Source organism: Nerophis lumbriciformis, linkage group LG23 (genome assembly GCF_033978685.3).
Source record: "Nerophis lumbriciformis linkage group LG23, RoL_Nlum_v2.1, whole genome shotgun sequence".
Lineage (NCBI taxonomy): Eukaryota > Metazoa > Chordata > Actinopteri > Syngnathiformes > Syngnathidae > Nerophis > Nerophis lumbriciformis.
In genome coordinates, this window is record NC_084570.2 from 9,342,501 (window position 1) to 9,368,715 (window position 26,215).

The following is a 26,215-nucleotide window of genomic DNA, read 5'->3' on the forward strand; positions in this document are numbered from 1 at the left end:
TACAAGAGGTTATCTATGAAGTTTACTCATGTAGCTAATTATTATTATTATTATTATTTTTTTTACATATGTAGCATCATCTACAAAGATACAAAGAATTGCTATTGCGACATCTAGTGGACAGTTTCTTCCATTCAAAAGTTTCGGCTCATTTTTTAATTTAGCAAACTCATCCCGCAGGCCGGATAAAACCTGTTCGCGGGCCTGATCCAGCCCACGGGCCGTATGTTTGACACCCGTGCTCTTGGAATTGCATCCATCCATCCATCCATCCATTTTCTACCGCTTATTCCCTTCGGGGTCGCGGGGGGCGCTGGAGCCTATCTCAGCTACAATCGGGCGGAAGGCGGGGTACACCCTGGACAAGTCGCCACCTCATCGCAGGCCCAACACAGATAGACAGACAACATTCACACACTAGGGCCAATTTAGTGTTGCCAATCACCTATCCCCAGGCATATGAATGGAAAATCTACTATATAATACTTGCAAATGAGTCTCAGAAATGTAATAATAAAACAAGATGTTACAACTACACAACACAATAATCCTAATCAGCTCATTACAAATGCTACATTAAAACATTTACATTTATTAACACACATAAGAGTACCCAAAATTGGTAGTTAAGTACCGGCATCGGTTTTAAGGTACCGGGAATTGGTACCGTATTGGTTCAAATGTGAAAAGTACCCATCCCTAGGCATGTGTAATGTTTTTAGGATGAAAACGAACACACACAAAAAAAAAGAATAAACACAAAAAGTCCAAATAAAACCATTAATCGGGCCCGCCCTTCATTTAAGTAGTTACACATTCCAAATTGTAAAACAATTAATGGAGTATATTGAACAGCAGCATTTTTTTCAATGTTTGAACAAATATTATTACAGTGTAATCTGGAACAGTGGTTCTCAACTGGTTTGGGTGCAGGACCCACTGTCACCTCTTAATGACAAGCAGTGACCCAAATTGTGGAACATATCATATTTAATTAAAAGACAGCGCAGTTTAAATGTGATGCATTACAAAAAGTGTGCGACCACAAATCAAGTTTACTAACATTTTAGGAACGATTCGTTTTTATCCACCAACTAAAAATAATTTTAATGAAAAGTGTGTGTAAAAGTTTACTGTTGTGCTGACAGACTACAGCTTCTCAATAAAGACTCCCGTTGAGCTCCATTTCAGAGCCTTTACTTGGAAGCACTGTAAAACGTACAGAAATAAAGTGTAAGATACGCAATAATTTCTCTGTGACATTCAACTAGAAACGAAAAGCATTTCAAAAAATCTGCTCGCATGGTGCTAATTTACATTGAAAAGCCCATATACCTGCTAGCAATTAGCAGGTATATAATTGATCAAGTATGGGTTGAGGTTTTCCACACACTGTGGTAATGCACACTCCCTGGGTTGTGGTGGTAGATTTCTGCTTACTTGCGCGGCAAATACTTTCGTGAACGCTTGTTTTTTTGATTGAATAAATGCATGGTGCAAGAGTAGTTAGTATATGAGTTTGTGCAATTAAATAATGGAATGGATCTGTGAAGAAATCAAACAATGTACTAATATGATCCAGTTTAAGAAACTGCTCAAACTCAAAGTGTTTACAAAATATAAAAAAGAAGAATCACTATAAACATTTTGAACTTATTGAAAATCTTATTCATCTCACTATATGAAATACAACTTAATTCACTATTTATTATTTATTTATGTATTTTCTTGGAATTTTGTTATTTATAGAATCGTTTGTGAACAAATTGAGAACAGGAAGTGAACAAAAGTGTTAGCAATCGCTATAAAATGGAAAAAGGGTACAGATTACATAAAGCCTGTTTCTTCCTACTCCTTTTTGAACATGTTCAAAAGAGAAACTTGAAACTGTGACGTATCATGCTGTAATTGTATGCATGTTCGAAATAAACTTAAACCATAAGATACACCTCTCTTTCACTTTTAGTATGTGCCTCTCCTCGCTAAATATAGCAAGCAAGTTGCTAATCTGCTCTGGCTTAGTCTCTAGCAAACTAGGTGTGTGGTTACGCCACACCTACAGTTATGCTACACAGCCACACTTCCGTTGTAATTTGTTTATGAGCGAGGGCAAACCGCCAAAATGCGCATTTGTGACTGGCTTTGATGAAGATGTAAATACATGGGAAACAGTGACTCATTTTTTTTTAAGATAGCAGGCTTTTTTAGCGCTGACGAACTGGTCACGTGCAGAGAATTGACGTGGCTGTTTAAGGACAATGTGTTGTACAATTTCGGTACTGACGATACGGAAAAAAGCCGGTATCCATGTATTTTTTGCATGTTCGTATCGACTTGATATTGCAACCCTATTTGATATATATGCCATAAGATGGGTAATGCATTTGAATGAAAATCAGTTCAGAAAAGAGCAAGCTGATTTATTTTCAATATACAAGATACATGCACGCACAATTAGATTACTCACATGTTTTCTTTTTTGTTTGTTTTATTTTATTATTATTTTTGTCCATGGTCTGTGCTTATGGTATGCTTGTAATGTGTAAGGTTTTGTGATTTATGTATTTTTTTGTATCATGGCCTGTTGAATGTTCACTATATTAAACTGCCTTAGGACAACGGATGAAAATGAGCTATTGTGCTAACTACGGCATATTTACATTGTTGCTCTATGTTGATGAATATGCATTGTCCTAATTCAAATAAATAAATAAATACATCAGGGCGCTTTTAATGGTAGAAGACTATAACAAACTTTGTCTATGACAGCAAGTTTCTATAGCATGACAGAACAGACAGAGGAAACAACACTGCATAAGAAATCCCCTTCAGACGCACCAGTTGAGAATCACTGATCTAGAACACTTGAATTAAAACACTATTTTTGTTGTTGTTTTTGTTGTTGTTGAAGGCTAAAAATCAAGCGGCTAATAGTGATGCATTCAGGGTTTCCTCCTGAAGTCACCAAATATGGTTGGTACCTTGCCCGATAAATGACACAATGCGGTTGTGTTGCAACAAATGCATAATGTGCAAACATGCAGATACCCTGCAGAACACACGATCACACTGTATGTTTGTGAGGAAGTTATGTATTCAGGCACAGGCTGACCATGTCACACAAATCCACCGACCTTGATAAGAGGGTTGATGACGCCGACATTGGCGCTGGAGTTAAAGACCTTACTGAAGCCGGTCTCTCTGTTGACTAACTCCAGCTGGTAGAACTTCTTATCATCCTGTTGCACAAAACCAGAGTAACTACGCTACAATCTTGTCGCATATCACGCAAGCAGAGGGGCAGGACACTGTAGTGCTTTATTTCAGACATGCTTCACTTTACTCACCACCAGCTTTTTGACCAGAGCCTCCCTCTCTGTGACCATCTCACGGAGCTCTGCAATAAGATGCAGATCCTCGGGTCGGCTCTCTCTGTTTCTCAATTTCTCTTCGGTGCCCTCCAGCCTGGAGGACGATACAGGAAGGAGCGAGCGTCAGTGATGGGAGGAAGGGGGACATACTATAAATGGAATGATTCTTTGTATCCTGGTTCTTACAGTATTTGCAAAGCGCAGATCTTGTCTTTGAGAACCTCTTGGGCCTTGTTGAAGTCAGCCAACATGATCTGAGCCTCTCTGTGATGGATCATGCTGAGCTCGCCCATTTCCCTCTCGTGCCTCTTCGCCAAGTCTTGTTCATGAGCCCTGCAGCAGGGCCCCACAGAACCAAAACAGACATGGAACCGTTGAGTTTTAGTAGGTCCTCATACTGGTCAGATCATGAAGAAGAGTTTGGTGCGCATGTGTTACCTAATCTGATGATTAGCTTCACTGCGCACCCGAAGCAACTCTTTGCCCTTCAGCTCCAGTTCACGGGTCAAGGTGTCAATGGTCTCATTCAACGAGTGGATCTCGTGGTCCAGATCTGTGATTCGGTTGCTACGGGAACACATCTCCGCCTGCAGGTCTGAGATACGAATCAGCAGCTCTTGTTCCTGCGCGACACGCAGAGTAGGAAAGGAGATGTTGAACTTCTCAGAAGCAACAAGCAGTCCAAAGCAACTTCCTAGTTACCTGTTGGCGGTTGTGCTCCATGGCCTTCTCCAATTCTCGTTTGGCTGAAGAGTTTTCTTTCATGTGGATCTGCTTTAGATGCTCAATGGCGGTAGCATGGAGGTGGTTTAGCTCGGCACGGAGAGACGCTGCCAGAAACATCAAGAGACACCTTTGAAATCAATGAGTCACCGGCTACAATATTCTTGAAACAAGACAGATACAGTCAAGAAAATAAGTATTTGAACACCCTGCTATTTTGCAAGTTCTCCCACTTAGAAATCATGGAGGGGTCTGAAATTTTCATGGTAGGTGCATGTCCACTGTATGAGAGATAACCTAAAAAGAAAAATCCGGAAATCACAATCTATGATTTTTTAACAATTTATTTGTGTGATACAGCTGAAAATAAGTATTTGAACACCAACATTAATATTTGGTAGAGTAGCCTTTGTCTGCAATTACAGAGGTCAAACGTTTCCTGTAGTTCTTCACCAGGTTTGCACAGACTGCAGGAGAGATTTTGGCCCACTCCTCCACACAGATCTTCTCTAGATCAGTCAGGTTTCTGGGCTGTCGCTGAGTAACACAGACTTTCAGCTCCCTCCAAAGATTTTCAATTGGATTTAGGTCTGGAGACTGGCTAGGCCACTCCAGAACCTTGATATAGTTCTTACGAAGCCACTTCTTGGTTTTCTTGGCTGTGTGCTTTGGGTCATTGTCATGTTGGAAGATCCAGCCACGACTCATCTTCAATGATCTGACTGAGGGAAGGAGGTTTTTGGCCAAAATCTCACAATACATGGCTGCAGTCATCCTCTCCTTAATACAGTACAGTCGTCCTGTCCCATGAGCAGAAAAACACCCCCAAAGCATGATGCTACCACCCCCATGCTTCACAGTAGGAATGGTGTTCTTGGGATGCTACGCATCATTCTTCTTCCTCCAAACACGCATAGTGGAATTATGACCAAAAAGGTCAATTTTGGTCTCATCTGTCCACAAAACTTTCTCCCATGACTCCTCTGGATCATCCAAATGGTCATTGGCAAACTTAAGACGGGCCTTAACATGTGCTGGTTTAAGCAGGGGAACCTTCCGTGCCATGCATGATTTCAAAGCATGACGTCTTAGTGTATTACCAACAGTGACCATGGAAACAGTGGTCCCAGCTCTTTTCAGGTTATTGACCAAGTCCTGCCGTGTAGTCCTGGGCTGATTCCTCACCTTTCTTAGCATCATTGAGACCCCACGAGGTGATATCTTGCATGGGGCTCCACTCCGATTGAGATTGACTGTCATGTTTAGCTTCTTCCATTTTCTAATGATTGCTCCAACAGTGGACCTTTTTTCACCAAGCTGCTTGGCAATTTCTCCGTAGCCCTTTCCATCCTTGTGGAGTTGTACAATTTTGTCTCTGGTGTCTTTGGACAGCTCTTTGCTCTTAGCCATGCTGAATGTTTGGGTCTTACTAATTGTATGGGGTGGACAGGTGTCTTTATGCAGCTAACGACCTCACACAGGTGCATCTGATTCAGGATTATACAGTGGAGTGGAGGAGGACTTTTAAAGGCGGACTAACAGGTCTTTGAGGGTCAGAATTCTAGCTGATAGACAGGTGTTCAAATACTTATTTTCAGCTGTATCACACGAATAAATTGTTAAAAAATCATAGATTGTGATTTCTGAATTTTTCTTTTTAGGTTATCTCTCATACAGTGGACATGCACCTACCGTGGAAATTTCAAACCCCTCCATGATTTCGAAGTGGGAGAACTTGCAAAATAGCAGGGTGTTCAAATACTTATTTTCTTGACTGTATGTACAAAAAAAGTGATTAAGTTTTTGATGGATCTTGATGAAAGCCTCAAAAAAGGTTTGCATTGGATCACCAACATAATCAGGGTGCCAATTCTTTTGAAATATTGTCCAGGGTGTACACTGCCTTCCGTCCAAAAAAAAGGTTTAAGATGTCCATCAAAATTGATCATCTTTGTACTTTGTGGACACTTGTAGTTTGAACAGTCTCTTAAACTGAAATTATATCAGTGCTTTGTTTGATTTCCTTGCCTAATCAATTCCATAGTTTAATTCCACATACAGATATACTAAATGTCTTAAGTGTTGTACGTGCATACAAATGTTTTTCAAATTAGATTTTCCTCTAAGGTTATATTTGTCCTCTTTTGTAGAGAAGAATTGTTGTATATTCTTGGGTAGCAGGTTATAGTTTGATTTGTACATCATTTTAGCTGTTTGCAAATGAACCAAGTCGTTGAATTTCAATATTTGTGATTCAATAAATAAAAGGTTTGTATGATCTCTATATCCAACATTATGTATTATTCTAATTGATCTTTTTTGTAACATCGTTAGTGAATGAAGCGCATATTTTTAGTTATTTCCCAATATTTCTACACAGTAACTCAGATATGGTAACACTAGTGAGCAGTAGAGATTATGGAGTGATTTTTGGTCCAGAACATGTTTTGCTTTATTCATTATTGACGTGTTTCTTGCTACTTTATGTTGCATATTTTTTTACGTGAAGTTTCCAGTTCATTTTATCATCTATTAATACACCCAAAAATGTGTTTTCTTTTACCCTTTCAACAACTACTCCGTATTTGTGTTTGTGTTTGACTTTCTTTTCTACTTTTTCGAATAGCATTATTTTAGTTTTACTGAGATTCAAAAATAGTCTGTTTTGGTCCAACCATCTTTTTAATTTGTTCATTTCTTCTGTTATTATTTGTATTAGCGTCTGTGTGTTCTCTCCTGAACAAAACGCAGTCGTGTCATCAGCAAATAATACTAACTTTAATTCCTTTTGTAACTTTACAAATGTTGTTTGTATAAAGATTGAACAATTTTGGTCCCAGCATTGATCCCTGAGGTACGTCACAAGATATTTTCAGCTCTGAAGATGTTTGTTCTCCTATCATCACGTATTGCTTCCTGTTGGTTAACTAGCTTCTTACCTAGTTCCAGACCAGCCCTCTGATGCCATAACGTTGTAATTTGTTTATGAAGATATTATAATTGATTGTGTCAAATGCTTTTGTTAAATCCATTAACACTACAGCAGCACATGTTTTTGCTATCTATTGCATTGGTGATTTCTTCCGTTATTTCGATTAATGCCATTGATGTTGAAATGTTGGCTCTGTATCCGTACTGGTGCTCTGTGAGTGTTTCGTTTTTATTTATGAATTTGTCAAATCTGTTGTTAAACAGTTTTTCAATAATTTTAGAAAATTGTGGAAGTAGGGAAACAGGTCCGTAGTTTGTAAACAGGCGTTTGTCTCCAGTCTTATAAATTGGTACGACTTTTGCTATTTCTAGTGAAGTATTAATTTCACAAACGCATCACAATATTTGCTACTTTCTTCAACTACTACTACTAATTATGGCAGACCATATAAGAGACAACAATGACTACTTTAGGACAAATGATGACCCTAAACCTTATATGTTGTAGCTGTGTGTTAAACAGATCCAGCTTTAGTGAAACACTAAGCATAATGCAGCTGTATTGCTAAATACTAAACGAGATACAAACTACGAACATAGTAAAACAATCACTTACTGTATTATGTCTGCTCTCAGTAGGATTGCTCATATCTTCCCATTTAGATGAAGACTTAACCATAATCCTACCGCAAGTAAAAGAAAAAAAAATGTTGTGCGCAAACGAGCACCTTTTAGTGTCTCTCTCAAAATATCCGGGTTTAAGTTGAATATCAAACTCTCGGTATATAGCAACAACCTTCTACTATACATGAAATACAACTTTTTTTTTAAAACAACACACAACTTTTACTGTAATAACAATATTGTCAATACTTGATTAATATTTCGGTCATGAGATGTAAAAGGAGGATTGTGGCGGTTTTTGGTTGTTTTTTAGAGGGCTTTATGATCGCAATAGAGTACAATAGAGTACTCCTATTACCTGCATTGTTAGTCACCTTGTAATTGATGTATATTACACATTTTAATGCATACAAAAATAAAAAACATATGTGTTCTTTTATTACATAAGGATTGTGAAAGACAGGCCAAATTCCAAAAAAGTTACGTTCCCCTCTAAACAGAGGCTATTTTTTTTTTTAAATGTCTATATTTTTCATATATACAAATCCTATTTGATAAACATTGTTAGTCGGCCAATTCTGCCTGTACACACTGGGAGGCTGAACAAAACTGTTCAAGAAAAAGCAGATACCAAAAAGATATTAGAAAAAACGAAAAGTAAGACAAGAGTAAATACTGGAGATGCTTCAGAGCACAGGTGTTAAACTCAAGGCCTGGTGGCCAGATCTAGCCCGCGACATAATTTTACCTGGCCCGCAAACACCTGGAAAGGATATGTGTCAATAAAGTACTTAATATTTTCTAACTAAATGTAATAGATTTTTTTTATTTTTACAGAAAAAATATATGTACTGCATGAAATTGCATGCCTTTTTCAACTTTAATAGTATCCGTTATTGCAACAAATATTACAGCATATTATCATACTTTCCAAACATTTGTCTGAATAAAAAGAAGTACTTAAATATCTGCTTGAGTTATGATTTTACAGCAAACTACCCATCAAATTAATAAAAATGACAATACATTTTACGGTGTTCTTTACAGTATATTAATGTAAACTGAAAAACCCCCCACCATTTTTTGCGTTAAAATTCTGTTGACTGAGCTGCCATATTTTTACTGCAAAATCTTGTTTTTAACGGTGTATTACTGTAAATGGAAAAACGATACATTTGTTTTTACGGTAGAAAAACTGGCAGCTAAGTTGCCAGAATAAAAAAATAACTTGTACTGTTTTTCCATTAACAATATAAGGTTGTAAAAACCAGTGTCAATTTAATAGTAACATTTTGGCAACTAAGCTGCCAGCTTTTACCGTAAAAAACAAAAAAACAAACAGTACTGTTTTTATATTTACCATAAAATGTTGTAAGAAATAGAAATCCCCCACTATTTTACAGTAACATTTTGTAAATGTAAAGTTTTTACTGTAAAAACGTGTACTTTATATATGTATATATATATATATATATATATATATATATATATATATATAAATCAAATCAAATCAAATCAACTTTATTTATAAAGCACATTTAAAATTTACCACAGGGGTAGCCAAAGTGCTGTACAATGAACAGGTTAAAAGATAAAACGAGTACCGAGCAAACACAACACAACACAAACAGAACACGATAAAAAAATAAATAATTAAAATAGAATAAATAAAAACATAAAAACATAAAAACAGGTTCACAGCAGGTGTATTATGGGGCGCCATTGCAGGATGGATATCACTCAGTGTTAAAAGCCATGGAATAAAAGTATGTTTTTAAGAGAGATTTAAAAACAGGAAGAGAGGAGGCTTGTCTAACACTCAGGGGTAGGTCGTTCCAGAGCTTGGGAGCAGCAACGGCGAAAGCTCTGTCACCTCTAAGCTTCAGCCTTGTGTCAGGGACCGTCAACAGCAGCTGATCGGCTGATCTTAAGGATCGGGTGGGGTAGTATATATATATATATATATATATATATATATATATATATATATATACAGTATATATATAAACTAATAATGAAATGCAGAGACAAATTCATACATTATCCGCTGTTACAAGCAGCCCTCTGATGGCAGCCATAACTGCCATGTGGCCCCAAACGAAAACCAGTTTGACGTCCCTGCTTTAGAGCGTTGGAGGGACTTTTGGAAACAAAAGGAATTAAAAATGCGTGCTAATGTTGCTACATTACTGTTGAACCAGTGAATAAAATCAAACGCTTTTCTAAACACGGCTTCTGAAGCAAAACATTAAATAGTAACTGATCTGTATTATGACTTAACAAAGTTGTTATGGATTTCACATGATAGTGAAGTGATTTATATTTACATAGCACTTTTTCTCTAGTGACTCAAAACGCTTTTACATTAAGAACCCCATTCTCTTCATTTAAGCTACATTTATGGGTGGCACTAGAAGCATGGTGTTTGAAGTGTCTTGCCCAAGGACACAAGGGCAGTGACACTGAAAGACTCGTCCACGCCTTCTTCTCCTCCAGGCTTAATTACTGCAGCGCACTTTTCGTCGGGGTCCCCAAAAAGAGCATCAAAAAGCTCCAGTACATTCAAAACAGCGCAGCGAGGATCCTGACGAGAGTGCGCAAGCGTGATCATATCACACCTATCCTCAAATCACTCCACTGGCTCCCTATTGCATCCCGGACCCAATTTAAGATTAACCTGCTAACTCACCAATGTATCTATGGCAACGCCCCCTCCTACCTCAAAGACCTAGTTTCCCCTCAACCTCCTACCCACAACCTCCGCTCCTCAAACACCAACCTCCTCAAACCCATCAGGACAAACTTGCAATCTATGGGCCGCCGCGCTTTCTGCTCGACCGCTCCCGAACTCTGGAATGCTCTCCCCGACCATCTTAGAGCACCACAGTCGGTCGACCGTTTTAAGAAGGGACTAAAAACCCACCTTTTTAGCACAGCTTCTCTGCCTTCTTGTTTTTAAATACACTGCTTGCTTATCTGTTTTATCCAGCGCTTTCATGCTTTTATTTCTATTTTTATCTATGTTTCTGTTTTATCTAGTGTTTATCTAGTGTGGGTCATGATTTAATTTCTATTTTAATTTTTTTATTATATATTCTAACTTTCTTTTTTTATTTTTATACATTGTAGCACTTTGAGATTTTAACAAATGTAAAGTGCGTTACAAATGTAATTCATTATTATTATTATTATTGACTAGGATGCCGGAAGCAGGATTCAAAACAGAGACCCTCAAGTTTCTGGCCGGCTGCTCTACCAGCTGAACAACGCCGCCTCATGATAGCTAATTTTAGCAGCTAAACCTATAGCCAAATTGCTATTATCAGCTTACAAACATAAATAGCTTTACCATCATCTGCAATTAGTTACAACCACATCAAGCAATTCTATCCCTTTAAGATGCTTGTGGATTTTTATTAATTAAATTTTTTTTATATAGATTTAAAGACAACATAATTTCTCAATATTGTGTCTTTTTGTTCTCTTTGTCCCATTTTTGCTTTAGTTTTATGTTTACAATTTGCAAAAGGCCACTAAATGGACCCCAAGTTGCACTTTGGGCACCGCTGTTCTAAATCCCAGAGAAAAACGTTTTGTTTTTATAAAGCATTTACCTAATTTGGCTTTGCCCTCATCTTCCAGTTCAAATCTCAGTGTCTGGAGCTCCTGGTCTGATTGCTGTCTGAGGATGTCCAAGGTCCTCCTGTGGGCTTCCTTCAGTGCGTGAACCTCCTCTCTCTGCTCCTGCTTCAGACGTTCTTCCAGTGCCTGGATGGTGACAGGAGGAAGAAGAAGCTGAAAATGTGGAGTGGAAACTAAACTGGAAAACCTATACAACCCAAAACCTTATAAAGAAATGAATACACTGTAAGATCTACAGTAATACAATTTTAATTTGCTTCAGCCTGCTAGAACTGAAACATTTTTTTAAAAATGGCTGGAATGTCCTCTAAAATTATTTCGTTCAATGAGGCAATCACGACCTGATTTATTAATCCTCTTGCAGTAAGTGCTTCTGCCTGCACTGAAATTATAGTAACAGATTATCATTAACCACTCTATTAAGCTCCTTAATTTTTTAATACTAGAGTAGAAAAATGAAGGAAATTAAAGAAATAAAACATGTTACTTAGTCTTAGTCTGATGCTTAAAACGTATTCTCTGGTTTTCACAAATAAGCTATTTGTGCGCATTGATCGTAATTCATAGATATGATCTGGAGCGGCATACCACCAAATTCTGGGCCCCCCATCCCACCCTCTGGACAACATCGCAGCCCCATGCATACACACTTGGTATGTCTACACGCACTAAAAAACTAATTGTTGCATTTATTTGGTTGACACCGGCTTTTTAAAACACATGTGCAAACCTTAATTATTATTAATTTTTTTTTTCTTCAGAATTTGCCATTCATCTATCCATTTTCTACCGCCTGTCTCTCTCGGGGTCGCAGGAGCCCATCCCAGCTGCACTCGGGCGGAAGACGGGGCACACCTTGGACAAGTCTTTTTAAAAATTGGATTAACATATATAAAACATATCTAGATACACGTTTGTAAATCCCCCCCTAAATAATTTGGTTTTGGGGCCCCAAGCCATAATAATGTACAAACCCAAAAAAACACTGATGTTGGCACGTTGTGTAAATCGTAAATAAAAACAGAATACAATGATTTGCAAATCCTTTTCAACTTATATTCAATTGAATAGACTGCAAATACAAGATACTAAATGTTCGAACTGAGAAACTTAATTTTTTTTTTTTGCAAATAATCATTAACTTAGAATTTAATGGCAGCAACACATTGCAAAAAAGTTGGCACAGAGGCATTTTTACCACTGTGTTACATGTTTTTTTCTTTTTAACAACACTCAGTAAATGTTTGGGAACTGAGAAGACCAAATTTTGAAGCTTTTCAGGTGGAATTCTTTCCCATTCTTGCTTGATGTACAGCTTATGTTGTTCAACAGTCAGGGGTCTCTGTTGTGGTATTTTAGGCTTCATAATGCGCCACACATTTTTAATGGGAGACAGGTCTGGACTACAGGCCGGCCAGTCTAATAAACGCACTCTTTTACTATGAAGCCGCGCCGTTGTAACACACATCTTGGCATTGTCTTGCTGAAATAAGCAGGGGCGTCCATGATAACGTTGCTTGGATGGCAACATATGTTGCTCCAAAACCTGTATGTACCGTAGATGGTGAAATCCCTAAATTCTTTGCAATAGCTCGTTGAGAAATGTTGTTCTTAAACTGTTGGACAATTTGCTCACGCATTTGTTGACAAAGTGGTGACCCTCGCCCCATCCTTGTTTGTGAATGACTGAGCATTTCATGGAAGCTGCTTTTTATACCCAATCATGGCACCCACCTGTTACCAATTAGCCTGTTCACCTGTGGGATGTTCCAAATAAGTGTTTGATGAGCATTCCTCAACTTTCTCAGTCTTTTTTGCTACTTGTGCCAGCTTTTTTGAAACATGTTGCAGGCATCAAATTACAAATGAGCTGATATTTGCAAAAAATAACAACGTTTTCCAGTTTGAACGTTAAGTATCTTGTCTTTGCAGTCTATTCAATTGAATATAGGTTGTAAAGGATTTGCAAATCATTGTATTTTGTTTTTATTTACGATTTACATAACGTGCCAACATCAGTGTTTTTTTGGGTTTGTACATTATTATTGCTTGGGGCCCCGGTACTGCATCCCCTAGTTACCCCTCCCCACTTCGGCGCTGCTGCTAATCTGTATCATTGTTGTCATTAAAATGTTGAAACAATTTCCTGTATTAGCACGTGTCTCCGGATCCACCGTTAATGAAAAAGGTTGCTGGGGGCGGACACGTTTGCACAATACTGTATGCCCCCGTGTGCATTGTACCCGGATCTGGTGCTGCCGGGCCTCCTCCATGGTGCTCAATGCGCAGCAGTGAGCCTCTTGTAATCGATGTTCTCTCCTCTGATGTTCTCTCTGCATCTCTACGAATCACAGGAGAGTTTCACAAACCGAGCACGACTACAATTAAATACGACACTTCTGGCGCCTGACGTGTCTTGAGGCTTGTGTTACCTTTGAGCTGCTGGCTGAGCAGCTCCCTCTCTTGGCTGAACTGAGACTGCAGCTGCTGCAGGGCTGCCTGCGACTGAGATAACTGCAACTCCAGAGACTGTTTCAGCAGAGATATCTGCACGAGGGGGGGAAAAACAACTGAATGTGCATTTTTATAACATACATGTCAAACTACGGTGGTGATGTCAGCAGCAAAATGTAAGCTACTCGATTGCTTGACAGTGAGAACTGCTACTATAAAATGGTGTTGTTTTGATGGAATACTGTGGCCATCCAATGCTTTAGAGGCTGTGAATTCTCCTTCATTCCTCTAGCAGTCAAATTCCCTGAAGGATTTAGTGAAGTGGGAAGGAATTAGGGAGTGCGTGGGGAGGGGGGGCTACATCAGCAACTGTAAGATAAAATGGTTTTAACACGAAAGGATGAGAAGCAGTAGTCGGGATGAGGTTGTTAGGCTTGAATAAGACCAGGTCGTACAATTATCTTTTCTGTTTTAGTATTAAAAAAAAAACTATTACAATTTAAGGGCGGTGAATGTTTACTTTGTCCCTTTACAGTGCACAGCGGAACCTTGATTTATGAACGCCTTTATTTGTGACCTTTGCATCGCGCTAATCATGCCTCTGTGTGCAAACCATATCTTGGCGCACGAACGCTTCATTCGTTTACATTCTGTACAAAAAAAGGTACAGCTGGGCCCGCAGACACTAATCTGCACACTTGATCTGTAACGTGATCCAAGATGGCTAAAGCAATGCACCACGGTTGTTAATATTTCGATTGTTGAATGTATTGCTTTTTCGGCTGACTATATGCAACCCTAACCCTGACCAAAACCCAAACCTAACCCCTTGCCCTAACTTATTTTTGGCACTATTTTTTACGTTTATTTATGATTTCTGTGTTATGTATTGTCTCTACATCTTAAAGTGGGTGCGACTTTAGAGTGTCTGCAGCCACAGCAAATAACAGAGAGCTTATGCAGCTATAGTGTTGACATACTGAGCCGGTGAGCTGCTGCATTGCCTCTGAGTTGGTGAGAGTTAATTTTGGATTATAAATTACGCCTCTCACTTGTATAGTAGAGGGTTTGATTGATTGATTGAGACTTTTATTAGTAGATTGCACAGTACAGTACATATTCCGTACAATTGACCACTAAATGGTAACACCCAAATAAGTTTTTCAACTTGTTTAAGTTGGGGTCCACGTTAATCAATTCATGGTAATTCATGGTATTCAGGGATGTGGCCATTGATAGAGAAGTTGGTCAACTTTGACATTCAATTTATACACAGAGATGGCGAGAAAAGACATGAAAAAAACCGCTTGTTTGCGGAACCTTTTTCAAACACATTTTTTTAACCTACGAATAATTCTTCATTTAAATGAGAAGATACAAACATCCCATCAGTCGGTGTCGCGGCGAGAGCAGACATTGTACAGTAAGTAATTGTTTTATTATGTTCGTAGTTTGCATTTCTTGTTTAGCACTTCCCAATTGTGCTACTTGCTCGGTCTGCTTATCATTCAGCTTCTAAAACTTGTAGCTCATCCTCTGTATATTCAGGTTCAAAATATAAAGTTCTAGATTATAGGTTGTCCCAAAGTAGTCCTCATGGTCGTCATGAAATCAGTCATGATTAGTAGTGTTGTTGTTGATGGAAAAAGCAAACGTTGTGATGCGTTTGTAAAATTAATACAGCATTGTATGCCTAAAATGAGCAAAATACGTAAATAATTCTTGTTATTATCAAAGTGACTGTTGTTGATGGAAGTTTTCGGATGTTTTTATAGACGGAATAGTGCTACTACCATGGGCTCCATCGTTAGCCGACTTTTGTTCACGTTTATTTATGAGTTAGAATGCATAAAAAAGTATAATGTGTGCTTGTCTCACATAAAGATTGTTAATGATAGGCAACATTCCAAACAAAAGTGCAGTTCCCCCTTAAGTCTTCAACGTTGACCATGGTTATGTATACAAAGTCCTTTTTTTTTTTTTTACCACTTTTTCAATGGATTACATTTTTAAAGATGTGTTCCTAATGTTGTGGCCAGTAAGTGTAGATTTTGTGTCAGTAAATATTTTATGAGTAGTGTTTGCAGAAGCCCAAACTATTTAAATAGTTCAAACTGATGCATCTACAGAATTAAAATAAATAGTTCATGATGCAACTGGCTTTTGTCGATGTCGGATGGAGTGTGGCGTTCTGGCTGCCAAGCTGCCATCAGTAGTGGCTGCCTACAGCTTGTCACAAAGGGTTTTTATCCGCACCCACTGGTGTCTTGGCAGAAATTAGGTCTAGCTTCGTTTGGCGCTTTGGAATGTGACTCAGCAGAGTTGCGACTTAGCCAGAGGCAGGATGGTCGACTGCGTCAGCCTAAGTCGACACTTGATTCCCAAACGGAGCAACTGTAATGGCTCTGTTTCTATTACTTGTTCACAAATGTGGCAGCTTTTTTGAGAATAAAGCTACAATGATGATTGTGTGTGGTGTATGCTGTACTAAATATTAAGGTCAATTTTGTTCTGAGGAAAATAATGTGATGGTTCTGCACAAAGAAACGTAAAAACAGCCTCGTAGGAATAAATGTTCCTTGACTGCACTTAATGTAGAGTATATGTAGAATATATTTATATTATTTATATATTATATATATCATATATTATATATATTATATTATTTATTATTATTATTACTGTCTATTGTGAGCTGAATTTCCCCCAGGGATCAATAAAGTACTTTCCATTCTATTCTATTCTATTCTAAAGAGGATTGTGAAACAGGAAAACTTTGTTTACAGCATGATTGCTGACTACATCCAGAAAGGCATTAAATCCTCAAATTGCATGTGTACCATTGTCATAGTGCTGGAGCTCAAAGGTTGCAATTAGTTGCTATTTTAATCCATCTGTTCAAGTCATAATTATAAAATAGCATTTTGTTTATTATTTACCATATTTATGGCATGTAAGGCACTTTAGAATGTGGCTCAAGAAGTTTGACAGTAAAATGTGGAGAAATACAAATAACCTTTAAAATGGAAGTTCTTTTCAAAAGGTCTCAACACAGGACTCCCTTTTCTCACTGGTCATTAAGTTGCGACCCACTTTTATTTAAGTCAAACCAGGCAAATGTATTTGTTTAGTTTTAATTGCTTTTGTCGTCTTTTTAAACATGAATACTTGGGCTGTCAAAAATAATGAGTTAACTTCCTATATACTGTACATATATATCCATCCATCCATTTTCTACCGCTTGTCCCGTTCGGGGTCGCGGAGGTGTTGGATTCGGGCGGAAGGTGGGGTACACCCTGGACAAGTCGCCACCTCATCGCAGGGCCAACACAGATAGACAGACAACATTCACACTCACATTCACACACTAGGGCCAATTTAGTGTTGCCAATCAACCTATCCCCAGGTGCATGTTTTTGGAGGTGGGAGGAAGCTGGAGTACCTGGAGGGAACCCACGCAGTCATGGGGAGAACATGCAAACTCCACACAGAAAGATCCTGAGCCTGGGATTGAACTCAGGACCTTCGTATTGTGAGGCACATGTACTAACCCCTGTTCCACCGTGCTGCCCCATACATATACATATATATACATATATATATATACAGATATATATATATACAGATATATATATATATATATATATATACACACATACATTTGTTAGACATCATATATATGATATAGACATAATATAATATATCAGTATATTTAATATACTGTACATGTATTATGTAAATATTACATATATATGTTATATTTCATATCGCTATATTTAGTCTATTTATACCTGCATTGTCCTTTCCATCCTTACACTTTCCATCATTGTAACTGAGCTACTGTGTGGAACAATTTCCCTTGTGGATCATTAAAGTTTGTCAAAGTCTAAGTCTAATTTGCTTCAATATACAAACTTTTCTATTTATGAATCCCGTCTAAGAACCAATTGGGTTCGTAAATTGAGGTTCCACTGTGGATCCATTAAAAGTTGTGGTTCATGTCAGTTAGCATACTCTGACTCTAAATGATCTGCATCTTTTTCCAGCAGCTAAAACATGAAATGTGTTAAATGTGGGTTGACCTGTTCAAGCAGGTCCTCCACCTTCCTCTGCCAGCTCTCCCTGGCGGCCATCATTTCCAGCTCCTTTTGCTGGGAGAGTTGAGTCAGCGCTGACTGCTTGTCGGCATCGTACTCCTCGCTCAGCTCCTCCCTCAACAGACGCACTTCTTCACTACAGAGGGAGGCACATCATTTTTACTTTGCAGAAAAAAACGTCACTTTAATCTCCCCGTCTAGTGTGAATGCCGAGAGACAAGCATCCACACTAATATTATTATGCATTGGAAATATTTTCATTGCGTGAATGACAAGCATTTAGCCTTAATACTACAGTGAATAAAACCTATTTGTATGCAAACACTGAGAGACAAGCGTTCATGCAAATGCTATTGTGTATTCACATCATTGTCACTGTATGTTAAGAAACATTAGATTTTCAAAATAAATTATAGTAGGAGGAAAAAAAATCATCCTAATTCCTGTTAATGTAATATTTTTCATGTGAGTCCAAAATCACACAATATCAAACATACATTCATTTAAGTACAGTATGTTTTAAGGAAAGCATGGTGCCGCAGACGGTACTGTGCTCTCTTGTAGTTGTTGCATTTTTCTTTGTTTCTTGCATCGAACAAAGAGAGCACAGTCAACCAAGTCAAATTCCTTGTGTGTTAAACATACTTAGCTAATAAATCGAATTCTGATTCCGTCGAATGAATGATTTTTGGGTGATGGTATTGGATTGTACAACTATTGTATGACAAGGATAAGTAGTTCAGTTATTGTGTGTAAGGGTACATTTGTCAAAGTTTGTGTGACAAAATGATTGGGTCAAGATGGTCGTCAAGCACGAAAAGGTTGAAATAATGACAGCCATCGATATACAACATGCACGTTTGTGGTCCGTCCCACTCCACGTGGCCTTTGATATAGGATGGGTGAACTAATAATTTACTGATTATGGCCTAGATTGTTCAAAAATATTGGAAGAAGACTGCTGGTACAGCTAGATCATAGTCAAAAAGGCAAAGATGACATAGAATCACTTGCTTATTTACATCTAGTACACTGAATTTGTAGTAGGCATCCATAAATTGAAGTGGGTTGTGAAGTGTGAAATCGCATATTTATTTATTTATTTTTTACCGAAGAGCTTCTCTCCATTTTTGGTCCAAGTTGTCCGCCATCTTGTCCATTTTTTGCTTCTCCTCTGTTCGGATGGACATCACTCTGGCTTCATGTTGCTGTTTCTGGGTCTCGATCTCCTCCTACAATCATTTCAGAATCAGAGTCAGAATCAGAAATACTTTATAAATCCCCGAGGGGAAATTAAGGTTTTCAGCACAATCCCATTCAAAATCAGACAAACATTACAGGGAGACAGAACAGGATCGCTGACAGGTCTGCCAACTTCTGGCGCCCCTTACAAAAAAGGTGAGAAACAGGTCAAACGCTGGGGGGGGCCAGTCTAAGCCTGAGAGGGGGTCCAGACTGATGCCAAGGGAAAAAAAAACCTCATAGCCATAGTACACATAAACATGTGTGTAAGAGGGAAACATCAAAGAACACAAAGGACATTAAAGACATTAAAAGAGCAGAGCTGATGCAACCAGCCACTTCTACATACAGCTACAAAAGTTAAAAGTTAAAGTAAAGTACCAATGATTGTCACACACACACTAGGTGTGGTGAAATTTGTCCTCTGCATTTGACCCATCCCCTTGTTCACCCCCTGGGAGGTGAGGGGAGCAGTGAGCAGCAGTGGTGTCCACGCCCGGGAATCATTTTGGGGGATTTAACCCCCAATTCCAACCCTTGATGCTGAGTGCCAAGCAGGGAGGTTAAAAAAAGTAAAAAAAAAAAAAAAAACATATACATTGTGGTGGCCTCTGCGGTGTTGCACGCCATCGTCTGCTGGGGTCGGGGGGGGGAGCATGGCCAGAGACAGGAGCAGACCCAACAAAGCAACCAAGAGAGTCTACTCCGCCCTTGGCCGCCCACTAACTCTCGGCCAGTGTCCAGTCTGCATGGATGAGCGAGGATGCGTCTAAGGCAGTGGTTCTTAACCTTGTTGGAGGTACCGAACCCCACCAGTTTCATATGCGCATTCACCGAACCCTTCTTTAGTGAAAAATAAAATGTTGTTTTCTTCAAATTCAAGACAAAGTTATATGTTGTTGGTAACACTTTAGTATGGGGAACATATTCTAATTAACAAAGACTTAATTTAGAGTTATTTGGTTAGGGCCAGGGTTAGAGTTATAATGAGGCCATGCCGAATAAGGCATTAATAAGTACTTAACAATGACTAGTTAAGAGCCAATATGTTACTAATTTGCATGTTAATAAGCAACTAATTAATGGTGAATATGTTCCCCATACTAAAGTGTTACCATCTTTTTTTACTGGTGCACAAAATGAACCGTGCATGAACATCACCTTGTTCAAAGAACAAAACCAACACAGTGCATAAACTCACAACAAATTACACACCTGCAAATCAGTCTGACTTCTGCTGTTGCCGTATCCGTAATACGCCGATAGGGAGAAGTTTTTATTTACACGATGAGTCGGGTGTGTTTTGACCTCCGCCGAACCCCTGAGGCCGACTCACCGAACCCCTAGGGTTCGATCGAACCCAGGTTAAGAAACACTGGTCTAAGGAGACCGAGGTGTCCGATACCTCAGTCAAGACACTGTGAACTTGTCCGTCCCGGTGCTCAGCGCTAGCTCCGCAGCCCTGTCTCTTCATCCGCATCTCCTCCAGTTTCTCCAAATGGACTCTGGTGTGGCAGAGACCCAGCAGATGGTCTCCATGGCCAAAAGGCTCCCGGGAGGCAAATCCAGAAGTTCACAAAAAAGCACCGCAGAAGTCACAAAAGTGTCACCCCTTGTCACACAGTCCCAAAGGGTCCAGAACCAAAAGGCAAAAAAAAACAAAAAACACATGAAATCAAGAGGGAAACATCAGGAACACAAAAGGATTAGAGATGACGATAAATGCTTTAAAATGTAATATCGGAAATTATCGGTATCGGTTTCATAAAGTAAAATTCATGACTTTTTAAAACGCCGCTGTGTACACGGACGTAGGCAGAAGTACAGAGCGCCAATAAACCTTAAAGGCATTGCCTTTGCGTGCCGGCCCAGTCACATAATATCTAAGGCTTTTCACACACACACAAGCGAATGCAAGGCATACTTGGTCAACAGCCATACAGGTCACACTGAGGGTGGCCGTATAAACAACTTTAACACTGTTACAAATATGCGCCACAGTGTGAACCCACACCAAACAAGAATGACAAACACATTTCGGGAGAACATCCGCACCGTAACACAACATAAACACAACAGAACAAATACCCAGAACCCCTTGCAGCACTAACTCTTCCGGGACGCTACAATATACACCCCCCCGATACCCCCTACCCCCACCCCCCACCTCAACCCCGCCCACCACAACCTCCTCATGCTCTCTCAGGGAGAGCATTGCCCAAATTCCAAGCTGCTGTTTTGAGGCATGTTAAAAAAAATAATGCACTTTGTGACTTCAATAATAAATATGGCAGTGCCATGTTGGCATTTTTTTCCATAACTTGAGTTCATTTATTTTGGAAAACTTTGTTACATTGTTTAATGCATCCAGCGGGGCATCACAACAAAATTAGGCATAATAATGTGTTGATTCCACGATATCAGTATCGGTTGATATCGGTATCGGTAATTAAGAGTTGGACAATATCAAAATATTGAATATCGGCAAAAAACCCATTATCGGACATCTCTAAAAAGGATGATACAAGAGCACAGAGCTCCTGCCAACAGCAGCCACTACAGCGGCGTCATCTTGGAAAAAACGGAAAAAACAACAACAACTCATTTACAGGTCCTGGTGACCGTGGTCCTACTCTTTCTGCCCGCTCATTTCCTCCTTTCTCCTGCATCTGCCATCCTGGGTTTAAACTCACCTGTAGGTCTGTCAGCAGGTTGCTGGTCTCTCTGACCCGGGCTCTGGTGGCGTCTAGTTCTATCTTGAGCTTCTCCTGCGTGTCTTTCAAGCAGGTGATCTGGTTCTGTGCCGAGCTAACGTTCTGGTCCCTCTCCCTCACCACCTCTTGAAGGTGTGACACCTGGGGAAATCTACCGATGAGACATTGCACAAGAGCTGACAGGCAAAATGTGAGCGTTGGCGTTTTCAGACTCTCACCTCTTGATTGGCCATGTTGAGTTTGGCAGAGAGCTCCTCCTTCAAGTTGTCTAATTGCTGCTGCACCCGATCTCGCTGCTCCTCCAGGGACATACGCTTAATCTCAAACTCCTGAATCATTTTCTGGGAAAGAGATTCAAAGGAAGTTCATCCAAGTGACCAAAACATTTATGCACATGCAGTGTGCCAGCACATCCAGGATATAGTTCATATGGATGAGAGTACTGGCAGATAACCAACATGGAGCGCTGTATTTATGTTTATTTGTCCACTTACGTTGCAAGCTACCTCCTGGTCCATTGGGTATTGTGCAAGAACATTCATACCACTAATAACATTTTCAATTCAGGGCATGGTAATGTAAGAATCTAGGGCTGCAATGATTAAATTGATTAGAAAAAAGTTCTGATTTGTATTCTGATTTGTTTAGTTAGTTCAATTGAAAAAAAATTATATAATCTGTTGTTTCCGCAAGATTGCTCCAATAGCGTACATGAGAATGGTGAACCTACGGTTATGTAGATCGCGCTGCGGGTAATGTTGCAAAAACAGCGGAGTGCCGAGGGAGTTGGCTCAAAGAAGTGGGAGAAGGAGAGCAAAGGGCCCAAAGAAGATGAGCGATGCTGTCCAAGGTTTTACGATAATTTTAAAGGGGAACATTATCACAATTTCAGAATGGTTAAAACCATTAAAAATCAGTTCCCAGTGGCTTATTATATTTTTCGAAGTTTTTTTCAAAATTTTACCCATCACGCAATATCCCTAAAAAAAGCTTCAAAGTGCCGGATTTTAACCATCGTTATAAACACCCGTCCATTTTCCTGTGACGTCACATAGTGAAGCCAACATGAACAAACATGGCGGAAAGAACAGCAAGCTATAGCGACATTAGCTCGGATTCAGACTCGGATTTCAGCGGCTTAAGCGATTCAACAGATTACGAATGTATTGAAACGGATGGTTGTAGTGTGGAGGCAGGTAGCGAAAACGATATCGGTTTGAACCGTATGCAAGCGAAACCGACGAAAACGACACGACAGCCAGCGACACGGGAGAAAGCGAGGACGAATTCGGCGATCACCTTCTAACCAACGATTGGTATGTGTTTGTTTGGCATTAAAGGAAACTAACAACTATGAACTAGGTTTACAGCATATGAAATACATTTGGCAACAACATGCACTTTGAGAGTGCAGACAGCCCAATTTTCATCAATTAATATATTCTGTACACATACCCTCATCCGCGCTCTTTTCCTGAAAGCTGATCTGTCCAGTTTTGGAGTTGATGTCAGCAGGCCAGGGAAGCTAGGGTCGATAGGGGGTTTAGCTCGCTCGTCTGCGGGAACAAACTGCCGCCATTGCTTGCCGTGCTACCGAGGTCCTTTGTCCCTGAATTGCTCACACACTCCAGCAGATTCAATGGGGGTCTGGCGGCAGATTTCTTTGACTTTATCGTTGGAAATGCATCTGCTTTGAGTGTCGCAGGATATCCACACATTCTTGCCATCTCTGTCGTAGCATAGCTTTCGTAGGTAAAGTGTGCGGAACAAACGTCCAATTTCTTGCCACTTTCACATCTTTGGGCCACTGGTGCAACTTGAATCCGTCCCTGTTCTGTTGTTACACCCTCCGACAACACACCGACGAGGCATGATGTCTCCAAGGTACGGAAAACAGTCGAAAAAACGGAAAATAACAGAGCTGATTTAACTCGGTGTTTGAGAAAATGGCGGATTGCTTCCCGATGTGACGCCACGTTGTGACGTCATCGTTTCGAGAGCGAATATTAGAAAGGCGTTTAATTCGCCAAAATTCCCCCATTTAGAGTTCGGAAATCGGTTAAAAAAATATATGGTCTTTTTTCTGCAACATCAAGGTATATATTGACGCTTACATAGGTCTGGTGATAATGTTTCCCTTTAAACTGAAAAACACAGCGTCGTGGTGAAATGTTTGCACTGTCATACGGAGCTGACATTTGCAAATATCACTACATGAATATTGAAGCACATTACCATAAAAAATACTTTATATTTAAGAGCAGCAGAATGGCGCACAGGTTGGCTCGCAAATATGGAAGAAACAAGTCTAAAATTGCAACCATTATAAAAAAGTATGTTTATATGGTTGCTGACTGTGCCAAAGGGGTTAAATATATTCGCAAGGACAGACAGAAAGGGCAAGACTAGCTTGAAAAGCTGTTGCTCGTGTGGATAAATGAGAAGCAGCTATCAGGTAATACCATTTTCGAGGTTATAATTTGCAAAAAGACTTGCCATTTATCATTATTTATTTATAATTTATATGGCAATTTGATGCCTAAGAGTGACTTAGCTGAAACCGGCACAGAAGAGCAATTTAAGGCGAGCCGTGGGTGGTTGGAAAAGTTTAAAAAGAGGAGCCGACATTTCCTGCGTGGTGCAGCGTGGTAAGGCTGCTGGCTCTGACAAAGCTGCCGTGAAAGAATTTATCAAGCTCTTCTAGGATTTCATTGGCATAGAGGGCTTCTACCGCAACACATTTTTAGTTGTGATAAGACAAGGCTTTTTTGGGAGGAAAAAGATCCCTATGTGGAATACAGCTGAGACAAAGGCACAACCGGGATACAAACCGACGAAGGATTGCCATTTATAACTCAGAAACTCCCAGACTATGAAAAAAAATGCCCCAAATATTCACAGACACAAGGACACAGGGTAAAAAGGATTTTTTTTTTTTAAATATTATTTTTAAAATGTATTTTAGCAACATGGTTGTTAACGTTTTGGAGAGCACCAAAGGCAAAGGCACTTTTTTTGTATTTTTGACAGTTAAGCTGGCTGTTGAGCCATTACACCCTTGATATGGTGGTTTGAGATATATATATGTACAGTATATATATATATATATATATATATATATATATATATATATACACACACACACAGGCCAAAAGTTTGGACACACCTTCTCCTCATTCAATGTGTTTTCTTTATTTCCATGACTATTTACATTGTAGATTGTCACTGAAGGCATCAAAACTATGAATGAACACATGTGGAGTTATGTACCTAACAAAAAAAGGTGAAATAACAGAAAACATGTTTTATATTCTAGTTTCTTCAAAATAGCCACCCTTTGCTCTGATTACTGCTTTGCACACTCTTAGCACTCTCTCGATGAGCTTCAAGCCTACATGTGAAGTGAAAACCATTTCAGGTGACTACCTCTTGAAACTCATTGAGAGAATGCCAAGAGTGTGCGAAAAAGTAATCAAGCCAAAGGGTGGCTATTTTGAAGAAATGTGTTCCTTCATGGTTGTGATGCTTTCAGTGACAATCTACAATGTAAATAGTCATAAAAATAAAGAAAACACATTGAATGAGAAGGTGTGTCCAAACTCTTGGCCTGTACTGTATATATATATGAAAGTGTTCCCTCGTTTAACGCTGGGGTTACGTTCCAAAAAATACCCGCTTTAAGTGAAAACCATGTAGTAGAAGTAGATTTTTTTTCTTCGTTTTTTATATGTGTTTTCGTTTATTATATATTTTTTTCGTTTACACTATATTTTTTCATTTACAGGATTTTTTTTCATATACTGTGCATGTTTTTTCGTTTACAGGTTTTTCTTTTTATTTATTATATGTTATACATACAGGTTTTGGAACAACATATGCTGCCATCTAAGCGCCGTCTTTTTCATGGATGCCCCTGCTTATTTCAGCAAGACAATGCCCAGCCACATTCAGCTTGTGTTACAACAGTGTGGCTTCGTAAAAAAAGAGTGCGGGTACTTTCCTGGCCCGCCTGCAGTCCAGACCTGTCTCTCATCGAAAATGTGTGGCGCATTATGAAGCGTAAAATGCGACAGCGGAGACCCCGGACTGTTGAACGACTGAAGCTCTACATAAAACAAGAATGGGAAAGAATTCCACTTTCAAAGCTTCAACAATTAGTTTCCTCAGTTCCCAATCGTTAATTGAGTGTTGTTAAAAGAAAAGGTGATGTAACACAGTGGTGAACATCCCCTTTCCCAACTACTTTGGCACGTGTTGCAGCCATGAAATTCTAAGTTAATTATTATTTGCAAAAAAAAAAATAAAGTTTATGAGTTTGAACATCAAATATCTTGTCTTTGTAGTGCATTCAATTGAATATGGGTTGAAAAGGATTTGCAAATCATTGTATTCCGTTTATATTTACAGTACATCTAAC

General features: G+C 39.2%; 1 protein-coding gene across 6 annotated transcripts in view; it reads right to left on the reverse strand.

Annotated features, from left to right (window-relative positions):
* LOC133622442 (protein FAM184A-like) overlaps positions 1-26,215 on the reverse strand; it is a 114,069-nt gene that overhangs the window by 50,872 nt on the left and 36,982 nt on the right. For all 6 annotated transcript variants that reach the window (XM_061985192.1, XM_061985190.1, XM_061985194.1 and 3 more), the window contains exons 11-22: positions 22,017-22,139; positions 21,778-21,939; positions 18,953-19,074; positions 17,828-17,978; positions 13,724-13,838; positions 13,535-13,632; positions 11,264-11,417; positions 4,074-4,201; positions 3,810-3,994; positions 3,558-3,704; positions 3,348-3,465; positions 3,135-3,239 (exon numbers count right to left, since the gene is read on the reverse strand). In XM_061985192.1, coding sequence (XP_061841176.1) covers positions 3,135-3,239; positions 3,348-3,465; positions 3,558-3,704; positions 3,810-3,994; positions 4,074-4,201; positions 11,264-11,417; positions 13,535-13,632; positions 13,724-13,838; positions 17,828-17,978; positions 18,953-19,074; positions 21,778-21,939; positions 22,017-22,139 — 1,608 coding nt within the window. The remainder of the gene's footprint in view (positions 1-3,134; positions 3,240-3,347; positions 3,466-3,557; positions 3,705-3,809; positions 3,995-4,073; positions 4,202-11,263; positions 11,418-13,534; positions 13,633-13,723; positions 13,839-17,827; positions 17,979-18,952; positions 19,075-21,777; positions 21,940-22,016; positions 22,140-26,215) is intronic.